Source organism: Cydia strobilella, chromosome 23 (assembly GCF_947568885.1).
Source record: "Cydia strobilella chromosome 23, ilCydStro3.1, whole genome shotgun sequence".
Classification (NCBI taxonomy): Eukaryota; Metazoa; Arthropoda; class Insecta; order Lepidoptera; family Tortricidae; genus Cydia; species Cydia strobilella.
The window spans coordinates 3391012-3405280 of record NC_086063.1 but is presented as its reverse complement, the minus strand read 5'-3'; the positions used below and the strand labels follow the sequence as shown (position 1 = coordinate 3405280).

General features: G+C 37.0%; 1 protein-coding gene across 12 annotated transcripts in view; it reads left to right on the top strand.

The window, feature by feature from the left end:
- The window catches only part of LOC134751773 (MAP/microtubule affinity-regulating kinase 3-like), a 235325-nt gene that overhangs the window by 182630 nt on the left and 38426 nt on the right, over window positions 1-14269 (top strand). For all 12 annotated transcript variants that reach the window (XM_063687255.1, XM_063687252.1, XM_063687253.1 and 9 more), the window contains 4 exons: window positions 9410-9506; window positions 11264-11412; window positions 13556-13663; window positions 14116-14238. In XM_063687255.1, coding sequence (XP_063543325.1) covers window positions 9410-9506; window positions 11264-11412; window positions 13556-13663; window positions 14116-14238 — 477 coding nt within the window. The remainder of the gene's footprint in view (window positions 1-9409; window positions 9507-11263; window positions 11413-13555; window positions 13664-14115; window positions 14239-14269) is intronic.

Sequence of the window (14269 nt, the reverse complement as noted above, 5' to 3'; positions counted from 1 at the left end):
GTTTATTGTTTAATTCCATTTTTTTTTATACACTGTAATGTCATGTAAATGTGTTTTCAACAAATAAATAATTTATTCAAAATAAAAGTAATGGAAAAATAAAATTGAATAGTTGAAACATATTTAGGTTCATAATCATATTTTTACCGGTTAGTACGCCAATTGCAATAAGTCACCGGTTGTTCAAAGATTATTAATACAGTACAAATTTCACGTCATCCATCACGTTATTAAATTGATAATTTACTATATTAAAGTCACACGGGTCATGTAAACAATCGGACCGTCTTCAGATAACAGTTTGTTATGCAAAACACACGTTTATCTGTCTTTCACACGTCCGTTAACTCAGTATTGTTTTATTGTGAACATCAATTCAGTCGTGATACGTCGGTTACAGATGCGTTAACATTATAATTACCATTTTGTGCTCTGGCACTAATTTATTTGACTTTTGATCGAGTTCCTGTGTTATCTATATCACTTTTCTCTCATTTGCCAACTTAATGATAATTGATTTATGCATTTGACGCCAAAAGCTCATCATTTAGGTTTTATTACGAAATAGAGCTTTAAAACACTATTTTATCTGGAATTCTTATCGTATTTGGATGACCAGATTTATTACATTATTGAACGAGTGCCTAAGTCGATTTCAAAGTCGGGTGTAAATTTTCAAAGACATTTCAATGCGTAAATCTTAAGCGAGATCTATTTCCAAGTGTTTCACGTTTTGTGAAGTGTCAAACATTGAACAATATTTTTAAAAGTGTTCTCGTATAAAGAAATACAAGTATCGTGTGATCCAGAATCTAAGTGTCTTAAAATCAGCCTTACCAGTACTCACTAGCGCCGCGCTAGTGAGTTTCTTGTGCGCTGTGTAGTGTTATTATATAAAGAAATACAAGCATCGTGTGATCCAGAATCTAAGTGTCTTAAAATCAGCCTTACCAGTAGTCACTAGCGCCGCGCTAGTGAGTTTCTTGTGCGCTGTGTAGTGTTATTATATAAAGAAATACAAGCATCGTGTGATCCAGAATCTAAGTGTCTTAAAATCAGCCTTACCAGTAGTCACTAGCGCCGCGCTAGTGAGTTTCTTGTGCGCTGTGTAGTGTTATTATATAAAGAAATACAAGCATCGTGTGATCCAGAATCTAAGTGTCTTAAAATCAGCCTTACCAGTAGTCACTAGCGCCGCGCTAGTGAGTTTCCTGTGCGCTGTGAAGTGAAGATTGCGCTGTGTAGGGTTCTCATATAAAGAAATACAAGAATCGTGTGATCCAAAATCTAAGTGTCTTAAAATTAGCTTTACCAGTAGTCACTAGCGCCGCTAGTGAGTTTCCTCATTGCGCTGTGAAGTGAAGACGCCAAGATAAATCCTCAAACTATGCGGCACCGGGTGCTACCGTTCATGGCGCCGGTGTTCCTCTCCAAGCTGTGGCGCCGGCGGCGGGTGGTTAAAGCTATGGAGAAGTTCCACGGGGTAATACTTAAACAAAGTTACCATTACTCTATTTCACATGTCTTTGTTAACCGTCTTCAACGGGGCGAAGGTCTCAAAATACTCCACAGTCCTATTGTCATTACATTTGGATATGATAATGGCATCCTGGATATTTTGAGGGAACTCTTATATATATAATCTAATATATATTCCATCGCTCACTGTCACTATAGAGTAGTATGAGTATTTTTTTGTAATTTGTACATTTGCTGCATGTGGAAAACACCATTTCGTGAAGCGGGACTGCATGTTAGACTGTTTTGTAAAGTCAATTATTTTGCTGTTAAAGATGTGTCTGTATGTGTTAAACCGTATCCGCCTAAAGATAACTTTACTTAAAACACTAATTTACCAACCTATCCCATTAGTCTATCCCCTATCCTAACCGAATTGATCGTAGTTTTAAGAGTAAAACATACCCGTATAAAAGGCACATTGTTTGTTGTCTTATTGCGTACGAATTGGAGCTATCTCCTTTAATTTCGTCCTTTTGTTTACGTTCAGGCGCCTTTACAGCATTGTCTTGTTTATCTCGGATTCGCAGGCTTTTAGGATTTTAACGGACAAAAGATATTCGATAATCTTTTGTCCGTTAAATTCCTAATGACTTAAGTCCTAGAATTATTTCTCTATCACTAGCTTTGTTAAAATAGCCTCTTTGAGTACGATTCCCCGTGCTTACCATGAATATTTTAAAATGACAGTACTACAAATCTTAAAATAAAGTAAATAAATCTTGCGCCCATTTGTGCCTGACAAAAAATTTTCTCCGAACAATAATCGTTTTTTTAAAACAAATTTTCTTTATTAAACTTACATATTTATGATTCAAGTGTATTAATTTTGCGCTTGTTACAAACCCTAACGTAACCTTACAAGGTATATTCGATGATGTTGACAAAAATCTTGTTTTTTTTTTTAAATAATTGAATCCTAAAGATAGAAAGTGTAATGAACGGCTAGTGAAAATTATTTTAGTATGAGTAGGTGCAAGGGTATCCGTCTCTTTCGAAAATGTCAAACAAGCACCGAGTCACATACATCAACATCAACATATTACTTAAGCGTTTTCTATGAGGCTAACTGATGTGTTACCATAATTAGAGCCACAGACGGAAGGAAAGGCGAATTAGCATGAAGTTTCCTTCGGTTTCACTCGGCTGCGCGCCTGTCTGTGGTTTGTCTTTTCATGTTTACTTCATATGGTAATGCCTTTTTATAAGAGCTCCTTAAGGCAAAAAAGAGTGGATCTTCTTTCTTACTATATAAGTTCGCATTTCGGGAATGTTTTTTTTTTGTAATGTCGAGCGACAGTCTAGTGATCTAAGATCATTTTCGCGTTAGATCTTTTGCAACATTTAACCTATTTAAACTTCCCATAACGGTATATTCTCGAAGGAAAGATCTAGTTTCAGAGCTTCCTAGTATGTCCTAGAATGCATTAACTAAGTTCTTGTTACTAATTAATTAAACTAGAAACTTGAGGTTCTTCCTTGTACCGTACGTAACGGGAATTCCTTATATCAAATTTTAGAGCTTATCTTAGAACATACGTAAAATCAATAGAACGGAAATCTTTTTGTCAATGGTGAAGGCAACTGTATATTTTAATGTATGCCTAAACCTATCCCGCCATATGTTGACAGTTTTATCCGCGACACTCGATGTGTGTGTGATCTTCACACCAGGCATATTTAATGAAAAATCTGCTCTGCATGTATATTCAGCCACCAGCCTCAGAAACGAAACCTCTAATGACAATTTTGTACACGAACTGAAAGAACTTTTAATAGAAATGTCGCTATATTCAGTTAAAGAATACAGAAAAGTAATTTATTGTTATAATTTTATATTGATTGTATACCTATTTTCCTTCTGTTCCAATGTTAAGTCCCCGGCAAGCTCGGCCGAATTTTACCTTCCCATACAAACCGAGCTTGCTGGGGACCCTTAAGTTTTGGGGGTCTTTTAGTAAGCCTTTGTTTTATCCTTTTCTGTAAAACACTGTGTCTTTTTATCTAAGAAATTAATCTATCTAATCTATCCTTCCTTAGCTTATAACATTGTAAATTCCTTATAAGAATTACTATCATCGAGAACGCCATCTAGGATTAGAAATTTAATGGCTTTTCGCATTAGCAGTATTTTAGCTTGTAACGTGGACCGTTGACATTTCGATACGAATTAATTACCTTGTGCTCGAAAAGAATCCTTATTTTTTTACAGAGGTCTGTGTGATTTTTTCCGATATTCCAAACTTTATCCCAATGCCTGAAGTGCTATATTCTGTCGATTTTCTAATCGTACTTTGAATGGCATGCCCTTGCCAACCGTCCTTAATGGGGTACTCGTTAAAAACTAGCTCGCAACGCAGAAAAATAACGACTTCCCTAATTTAGTCAGCAGTTTGAATTTTCCACAATCTGGGTCCGATATTTTTAACGCTATATCCTTGTTTATATAATCTACACTTCAATGAAATCGGAAACATTTTGTTTAGAAGTGGCTAAAGGGGCCCACTGACTATCAGTCCGCCGGACGATATCGGCCTGTCAGTTAGAACAAAAATTTGACAGTTCCGAACAACCGGCGGACTGATAGTCAGTGGGCCCCTTTAGGTACGAATACAATAGTTGCACTGCACTCGATTTTAGGCAGATACTATCATGATTTTCCACTAATACAATACTCAATCAACCTAAACGTTGTAGCGAAATCGGTGCATCATTGTTGCGTTAAAAGGACCTGTATCCTTACCATGAGTTTGACACTGACATATTCGCTAGTGACTGCGTAAACTAACTCACAATTGAGTCACAATGCATCTGCATCGTACTGTCATTGGTGAAAGCGAGATGCACTGCGTTCGAGTTGACGCAGTCGCCAGCGTTTAAGGCCGCGTAAAACTCATGATGAGGTTACTGTATCCTAATTTCAGCTTAACTAATTTGAAGTAATAATAACATTATGAACCCCAATTGACTATGACTCTAGAAATTGTTTTGAGCAATTTCTTTGAGTACGTATCCTGCTACAAAATTTGCTATATCTGGTTACAAGCTTAGTTCGCTTTTATTACATACTACCTTTTGGATGAGACTAGCCCAGGACCGGGATAAGTGGCGTACACGAAGAGAGGCCTATGCTCAGCAGTGGGCGACTGAAGGCTAAAATGATGATGATGATGTGATGACATACTACTATGTAAAATATTTAAATATTTATATGTACGAAGCCGCGCGCAGAGGCTAGATAATAATGAAACCCGTTATTATTTTGACACACCTTTTTCGTTTATTTTACTTTCTGCTCTTGAATAAGTTGAATATAAATTACTGCTATAAAAATAAGGCTGAAAAATTAAGGCTCATTCTCGCCATGGCTTGCCAGTTTGGCACAATCTCTTTTAAACTGCCGTTTTTCTGCCAGATCTGTGTTTGCGCATGGAGTTTCAAGTTTTTTCTGCTTCACGATTTGCGAATTAAATAGCATAATTTATATCCGTTTTTTTTGCTATTACTGAATATGAAACGAAAAGAGAGTATTACTGAATATGAATGATATCTAGAGATTCATTTCTTAATGGGGTGTGTGTGTAATATAGTTTCTTATTAGTTTGATGGTTTTTGGCGTAGTTCATGTCTTGGAAGAAAGAAAAATCCGTATTCGCATAGTTTTTGGTACGACATATTAACCAAATAAACAGGTGCGAATCGGACTTGCGCACCGAGGGTTTCGTACATTTTTAGTATTTGTTGTTATAGCGGCAACAGAAATACATCATCTGTAAAAATTTCAACTGTCTAGCTATCACGGTTCATGAGATACAGCCTAGTGACAGACAGACGGACAGACGAACAGTGGAGTCTTAGTAATAGGGACCCTTTAAAAACATGTAAGTAATACGATTTGTGGAGGGCTAAAATAATACGAGAACGGGAATGTGTAATACAATATATAGGAATAGATGCAGCGTTTACGCAGCAAAATAATTATCGACAATTAGGAAGCATGCTACGTGTTTCTTCCCTTAACCACTATTTTATTAAGCGTAGGCGCTTAACTAATTTCGCTAGCCGATAATTCCGTTATACGTAAATACATTATTTTTGGAATCAAGCTCTTCTACAAAAAATCACAGGAATCCCTAGAAGTACTCTGAAAATCAGCGAGGGTAATATTAGCTCGGATCGAATATACATTATTTCCTAGAACACTTTGATGAAAGAGATTTGAAATAAAATATGCTTTTCCACCCTTTCTGTGCGCCGTTTTGCATAATTTATAAATAGCATTGAAAAGTCAAAGCAATGCAAAGTTTGTGGAAATAAAGAGCAGGCTTAAGACACATAAGTAGACCACGCAACACACCTACTTCGCGTACCAACGACCTTTGCAGAGAACATGGATATTTTTAATGTTATTATTGCGAGCCTATTGTGTCACACTGCTTGGTAAAGGTTTCCCCCCTCTTCTTCAACTCGACCCGGTTTTGAGCTACATCTGGCCAGCTTTTCAAAAAAGAGTCCAAATTATTCCACCATCGCCGAAAATAACATGGTTGTAGAATCAAATATCACTTTTCCATTTTGAATATTATTAATCGGACGATTAAAATTATTGAAGAACTTAATCGGACGTATGCTTTTTAATAGGTAAAAGCAAATAGTTCAAATCGATATGTCAACCAACAGAAAATATGTATCGATAAAAGAAAGGTGTTTTAAGTTTATGACCACTCTGACATTTGGTGTTTAACTTGAGTTTTTGCTCCGTGCATGACTGTGGCGCTGCCCTGGCGGGAATGGGACCCATTAGTTGACAGCTGTCAATTAATATAAAGATCTCAATAAGAATTCCCATTTTTGCTAAGCGTTATTTTCACTTATATATCCCTTCCCTTCCATAGCCAATATGTGATATCGATTAGATATGCCCGTGAAGGAAGCCTTGCAAGACACTTACGTATGAAGTAGTGTAATCACAGGCCTAGCTCAGCGCATTATGCATGCTATTCTCATACATTGCATCCAAGAATAACAGGTAACTGAGTGAAGAATCTCAACACTTGTACTCGTATCAGCTGCAGTTTCACGATCGGTGTCTTTGTGATTATTTTATTATTTGAAAAAGAAAGTTGGTCCTCAAATCATTTAATACTTTTCGTCTGGTAGCTTTGGACACGAAATTGAATGGGTAATCACTGTAATAAGGTATTTGTTCAAGTTTAATTTACGCGCTAGAAGTTCAGGTAGGTTTGACTAGTATATGTAGATTTGACGCTTGAATCATTTTATAATGTAGATTAGTGCTGGCTATAGATCGTATCTAAAAAATCAATGTTATAATTAGGCACTATAAAGCCAATGCTTTACATTGCCTTATTGTAGCGAAATTACGTGGTGTTCAAGCTTAGTATTTTTTTTGCTAATAGGCATTGTCCAACCTGGGCCGAAAGATGATTATTTGGTTATATAGTATTTTACTCAGATTCAGAAATCAAATGATGCATATACTTATACATATTACTTATTCCTAAAATCATTTGATTACAGCCCTTGAACCCTTTACAGCGTTCGAAACGTATAATCCGATTTCATAGTTTTATTTCATGAGTAACTATCGCGGTAACCGAAGACATTATGTATTCGTATACCTAAAAGTCAAAGTTCCTTGATCAAGAGCGAGGGTCAAGTTACAGAAATAGCTTAAAGCATTAGTTATTTAAAGCGCGCCACCATTAGGCTGCGATACCGTGAAAATGGAAAAACTTGGTGGCAACGCCATTATCGTTTGGCAAGGAAAGTTTTTCTCCCTAGTGCATAATGTGGTGGTAATATTACAATAATGAATAACCAAGTGAAAATACATACATACATATAATCACACCTATTTCCCGGAGGGGTAGGCAGAGACCACTGATTTCCACTTGCTACGATCCTGACATACCTCTTTCGCTTCCTTCACTTTCATATCATTCCTCATACACGCGCGCCGGTTTAGCGTGCTCTTGACCTGGCCTTTCTTCAGGACTAAACTATTAAGTAGTAATAGTAGTAGTAAAACTCTTTATAGTACAAAAAGAAACATAAAACAAGAGAAAAACACATCATTTGTACAAAGGCGAACTTATCCCTTTCAGGGATCTCTTCCAGTTAACCTACTATTAAATATACGTTACTATTAAATATGTGTATTCTTATTTTGTTTATTGTTTTTATTTGTGAATTACTAGAATAATAGGATTATAGTTCATATCAGCGTTATTACTAACTCATCCTTGTTAGTGCTTAAAGTTGGCAACATATATGCAATTTGAAACTCTCTTACCATCGCATCGGCTGGCCTGTGTGCTCATTTGCATTAGCTTCCCAGAAGTTTAAATAGTTTTAAATCGTTTAAGTGTAATTGGATGAGCAATAATATCTTCTTCCTTGTGTCTTTAAAACTTTGAATCCCATTTTCGTCTTGAAACTTGAATTAAAAAAAGACTACATTGAGCTCTATGCATTTGATGAGCATTGAGCTTGTGCATACATGCTTATATGTATAAGGTTACATGGAGGTAAGAGAAACATCGGGGAAGAGTAACAAGTAGGAAATCCTCATACTGTTTCTCTTGCCCCGAGCAAAATAAACTGTTTCTATTATCCCACATGACATTACTTTTTTTTATACTACGTCGGTGGCAAACAAGCATCAGCCCGCCTGATGTTGAGCAGTCTTCGTAGCCTATGTACGCCTGCAACTCCAGAGGAGTTACATGCGCGTTGCCGACTCCTCTCCCTCGTTGACCTTACAAATAAAGGTACAACACAACAACAACAACAATTGACAACTTCCTACAACAGTTCAAAGGATACATCTCTTTCAAGATCGCGCAATCGCACGGGCGTTATTACCCTAAAAAGCGGTCAGAGAAAACTTACGGCAAAAACTTATTCCCGGTCTTAAAACGGGTTCACACCTAAAAGGAAACATTTCCTTTGCCGGACCCCTTTTTCCACGGGTCAACGGCCTGCGAACAGGGTAACCATATATTCATTTTGAAAATTCCGGATTTTTATACGCAATGCCTGATATACAAGTACAACGATTGGGGTGGAGGGCTTAGTCTTACCAATTCCGATTACTTTTATGTTAAATAACTTTTGCTGAATCGAAAAACAAAAATAACTTTTAACGAATTGTTTGGCTTCTAGTTACACACTATCTTGAAGCGCTACAGAATATCCCTTTTTTAATACTTACGTTATTTCGGCATGTTAGAAGAAAAATCTGACGTCTGGTTACCTTTGCGTGAACCTTAACTAAGATAAAGAGAGGATTCAGGTCGCGTGGCCGGTAAAGATAACCGATGTTCGTTGGCCCTTTATGTTTGGGAATTTGAAGGAGTTTTGGGTCCCTTGACCGATAAAGGAGGCATTGAGGTTCATACTGTGTGGTTAATGTGTGAGTATTTTTGGCATGAGGACCTTTTTTTTTTGTTCGTGTATAAAATAAACTCTGCAAATGTCGGTTTACATTGGCAGAAATAGTGATAGGATCTTTTATAATAAGAAATTGGACAAAACTTGTTTAATTTGTCTACCGTTGAGCGCTATTTAATTCATTAAACGCGATGTAATCCGTTAAAATTATTCTATTTTATGGATAACTATTTATGGCGGTAACTGAAGATAATATGGCATATATTATGATGAGATCAACTCAACTGGATGAACTTAGACTTTTGGTTCTTGAATTAACATGTGTCACCATCTTTCTCGCGTTGTCCCGGCATTTTGCCACGGCTCAAGGGAGCCTGGGGTCCGCTTGGCAACTATTCCCAAGAATTGGCGTAGGCACTAGTTTTTACGAAAGCGACTGCCATCTTGAATTAACATGTGTATTGTTCTGTTTCAGAGCGCATCGGAGTCGTCCGCGGGCGCGGGCGGGGGCTCGGCGACCGGCAGCGTACGGGTCTCCTCGCGGTCTAGAGCCTCCGAGGAACCGCACATTGGTGAGTTCAACCTATTCCACTCTTTTCGATACCATCCTAATCTCATTCACGTCATACATGCCGTTCGTCGATGTCTGATCTAGTCGATGGTTTACACGCTAATCTTTTATTAATATGATCATCATAAAAAAGATGCCTAGGTATATTGTATGTAGATACTGGCTAAATAGATAATAGATAAATATCCCTTCTAGTCAAGGCTCTAAACCGATTTAAAATATATCGATTAATATCGGTTTATTAAGGTTTCGCTTCTACGGGCTTAAGAACGCGAATGTTTTATGAACATTGTGGGAACAAAATTTTCCGGTGTATTTGACAAATATGGGGTAGAAGTGGGGTAGAAGACGGGCGAGTGAATAAATAAGTTTTGCAGCTTGTCGTGAATGGCGTTTATTGTTTAGGTATAACGGTTTTTATAGTTCCAAATAGGTTGATCCAAAAAAAAGATACCTATTTAAAGATTTCAAAAACCGGTGAAGAAAGGAGAAAGAAACGAAACTAAAAAGGATTTACTTCAAATTTAAACCATTGTTTGACATTCATTGCTTTTCCGTGCGTATAAGTAGTTGGAGAATGTTTGCGAAAGCAAGAAATTGTATCTGTCAATACAAGTTTACAGGACAAGATGAATCCCGTCCTTGACCCGCGCGGAAATGCCTTCGAGCATGAAGAATGTTTGACGAATGAATAAGGTTATGCGCGATTAGGGTCCGACCTTTCGCAGAGTATTTGCTGTGGAATTAATTTGGGTGTACTTTGAGGGTCAGCGACTTTAGAACTTGTGTAAAAATGTTTTTCAAATTATACTTAACAAGTTTCTATCGAATTAATATCAAAATCAACTTAAATGATCTTATAGATTCAGTATTTTTTTACTATAGTACATATTAACTAAAAGCAGGCATACCACTTATTGAAAATGTAACAATTAAGGTTTCTTTTTACCGGACACACTAGGAACTATAATAAAAAAAGGTATACGAGTTTACATTACAAGTTTAGGAACAGAAAAATATATCATCCTTTTAAAACCTTTAAAAGGTTGAGGATATTAAGGAGAAGGGTACATTCGACACAAACCTTACATTACTCGTACATCTGCTTGAACATGTATAGACGAATTTTTACCCATTGGTGTAAAGTAAACATACTAGATTTTCGAAGTACAGTGACTATTTATTATTTACAACGACGGGACTTAATCGCGTAAAATAAGTTTTAAACTTATTTTACGCGATTAAGTCCCGTCGTTGTAAATAATAATGACTAAAAATTGTGAAAGTTTAAATCAGTGTTTTACAGTGACTATTGTCAACTACCTTCACATTAACTATCTAGTGTTAACATGAAATCTCTTCATCTTCATCCGCAAATCCTTTTGGTTTTATTAGTAGTACACACTATAGGTTAACTTTCCAGTTCGATCCCATTAATTTTTCTTTACTTTTATTAGTGTGTTTAGGTCGGGTTGCCTTTGTTTGACATAATTATTGAGTCATAATATAATGATTGTCAGACTATCATTAGTCATAATTCTGAAACCGTTAACTTTTCAGGATTTTCGTTAGGTTATCCTATAGGTAGGTTAGGTTAGGTTTATTTTATGGCAGACCTGAAATGTTACGCGTTTCTGCGAAAAATCAAATTATGACTAACGAAAATGCGGACAAACAATACATTATGACTTAAAACTTTATGGGAAACAATAGAGACCCGTTTAGGTCATTATTTAAACTCTGTTTCTATTTTTCCAGGAAAGTACAAGCTGCTCAAGACGATCGGCAAAGGCAACTTCGCGAAGGTGAAACTCGCGAAACATGTCCCCACCGGCAAGGAGGTCGCCATCAAGATCATCGACAAGACCCAGCTCAATCCTGGCTCGCTGCAGAAACTCTTCAGAGAGGTGAGAGCGTTTTTTACTTACTCACTTACTTACTCCGTTGGCTTGACGCAAAATGAGACTTGGCCTCCGACACAAGACAGCGCATATGACATATGGAATATACAAATAAGACGATAGATACCGAGTTACTATACAAATAAATTACATATCTTTTTCACATTGGATTCTATTAACTATTTTCGACTTCCGTAGTTTATTTGTATTGGATTCTAAATTACTTTGTATAAAAGGGTACGCTCGGTCTAATTCGTGTACGTGTACCTCTAAGTAAGTATGAGCAAAAAACACGAAATTTTGATGTAGGTACGGCAATTTATGTCTGGTCTAGTACGGTTTTTGTTATGAGCGGCCGGCCTTAGCATGAGCATCTAAATGGCATTAAGCAGAGGATTACGTTTTGCGGTCTGCTTTTTTTGCTGGTCGTTTGGATTATTTAGTGATGTAACTCTGCTAATATTTATAGCTATTATTTCTGGGGAAGTAGGAGTATTATCCTTTGCAAAAAATATGGCACTTCTCTATGTCGTATTAAAAGTCGCAAGGATATATCTGTGTGACTTTTAAAGTTATCGAAATGGTTTACATTTCCCTTGATAAAGTCTAACGCAAACTTAGGTTAAGAAAGGAACAAAATATGGTAATTGGTATGTTTGACGGTATTTACAGATATGTTATAATGATTCACTTGTATCTTGTATGTCTAAGTTAGGAGTATCTGATAGACGTGTATTCGTCAATATAGATCGTGTTATTCACGAGAACGCGTGCCTTGGTTCGTATTGTCATGACATTAAAGGTTAGATTTGACTAATTCGCGCGTCATCGTGAATGACACGATCGATACGCTTGTCATACACTTGGGTGCAGCCTACTTAAATAAAACCACCAAACTCTGTCAAACGATGTTGCATGCAAGCAACGCTACGTTATAGATAGTGAATTGTTTACTTGCTTTGTACTCGTATTGTACAGTCTCCTTCAGATATATCGGAACGGCCAAGATGATCACTGAACTGAACTCGCCTTTATTGTCAAGGCGTTAGAGTGCGTGTTCAGATATTTTTGAGCACCTCGGCCTCTCCAATCTGATGGCGATTGTACATTGAGACCATTTCAAGTTGAATACGAATCCACTTAGTTTTCAGATTTATTACTGAATCGTACTTCGCAAAACAACAATATTGGCTTGCCAAAACTCAACTTGATATTGCTGATAAAACTTCGAGTTTTCGCTTGCGTACTGAATAATATTATCTTTGAATCACATAAAATTATTTCGAAGCGAGTTGTTGCGCTTTGCGATTCTATTTCTCTTTGTGGAATGTTACGGTTTTAACAAAAGTTTTTGTACGATTTATATTATTATGTATTTCAGTAAAGTAGGGTAAATCGTCAATTACCGGCTACTGGTTAATAACTGGCTGCCCTAAACTAAAAATGAATTCTATTCACCTATAAACAGAATTTATTTTAGTATAAGGTGTCAATGGACACTGCGTGTGCCACCCTTCAGTAACTAGCCGCCTTACGCTAAAATGAATTCTGTTAATATGTGAATAGAATTCATTCTTAGTATAAGGTGGCCAGTTATTAAACAGTGGACAGTAATTGACGAATTGCCCCCATTCCTTATAAATCTGGTACCTAATTTAAACTGTTAACAATTTAAACACCAGAGTTCGCAAAATTTTATTGTATGTAAAGTTTCATAGTAAACCGCCGCGGCGCGCCGGGTGACGTTGATCAGTCTGTCAAGTGCGGATGGTGCAACTGGCATTTAAAGTGACAATATTGAGATTCTTATCGGCTTTCATATTATAACTGTGACAGGGTACGAAAACGAAGAAATCTTCGAATTTGATTGTACAAAAAACAAATTTACATGACCTTGTTGTCGGTATCTTAGAGGCGTGTAAATATATATTTGAGACGTTGACTTTTAAAGATGTTTGTGATCTCGACTGTACATTGATGATTTGCAGCCTTATGATGGATTTATGTAATGGAAGTCCTCTTGTGCCAACCATTTATCATTAATCAGCCTCACCACTATGTCCTTAACATTGTTTTCGTTTCCCTTGCCTTTATGCTTTTTAATTTAACCTCGAGCCACTATTGAACACGTATTCCTTATATCTTCCAGGTGCGGATAATGAAGATGCTGGACCACCCGAACATCGTGAAGCTGTTCCAAGTGATCGAAACGGAGAAGACTCTCTACCTGGTCATGGAGTACGCTTCGGGAGGCGAGGTTAGTACTAGCAAAGATTCATTAATTGTAAGTACCTAGTAGATGTGGCCTATAAAGATTATGGGAGACAATTAATTGCAATGTCCGAATGAATAAAATTTAAATTAGACACTATTGACACTAAAGCTTCTTAAGGTAGTTTATTTAATTTCTGATTTCCGCTGGGAAATCGCAATTTTAAAGCAGTCCGCAATCAAAATAAACCATAGATTGATTTGATGATAAGTACAGCAAAAAGGACTAAATTCGAAATGATCGGTCTTTTAACATTGCTTTATGCATCGTGTAGACTGTAGGGTACCCATACCGTACTCAGGGCTCACAAACAGCTGACGATGCGATCGGGACAAGAGTTATGATGAGAGAGACAGAGAGACACCGTGTGTCAAATAGTATCGAAAGGACATTTCGGAACGTACAACAAATATTAACATTGCTATGTAATGTTTCAGGTGTTCGACTACTTGGTGTTACACGGACGCATGAAGGAGAAGGAGGCGCGCGCCAAGTTCCGGCAGATCGTGTCCGCCGTGCAGTACTGCCATCAGAAGCGCATCATACACAGGGATCTCAAGGTGATCAAAATACCGCAGGCTTGACTTGACT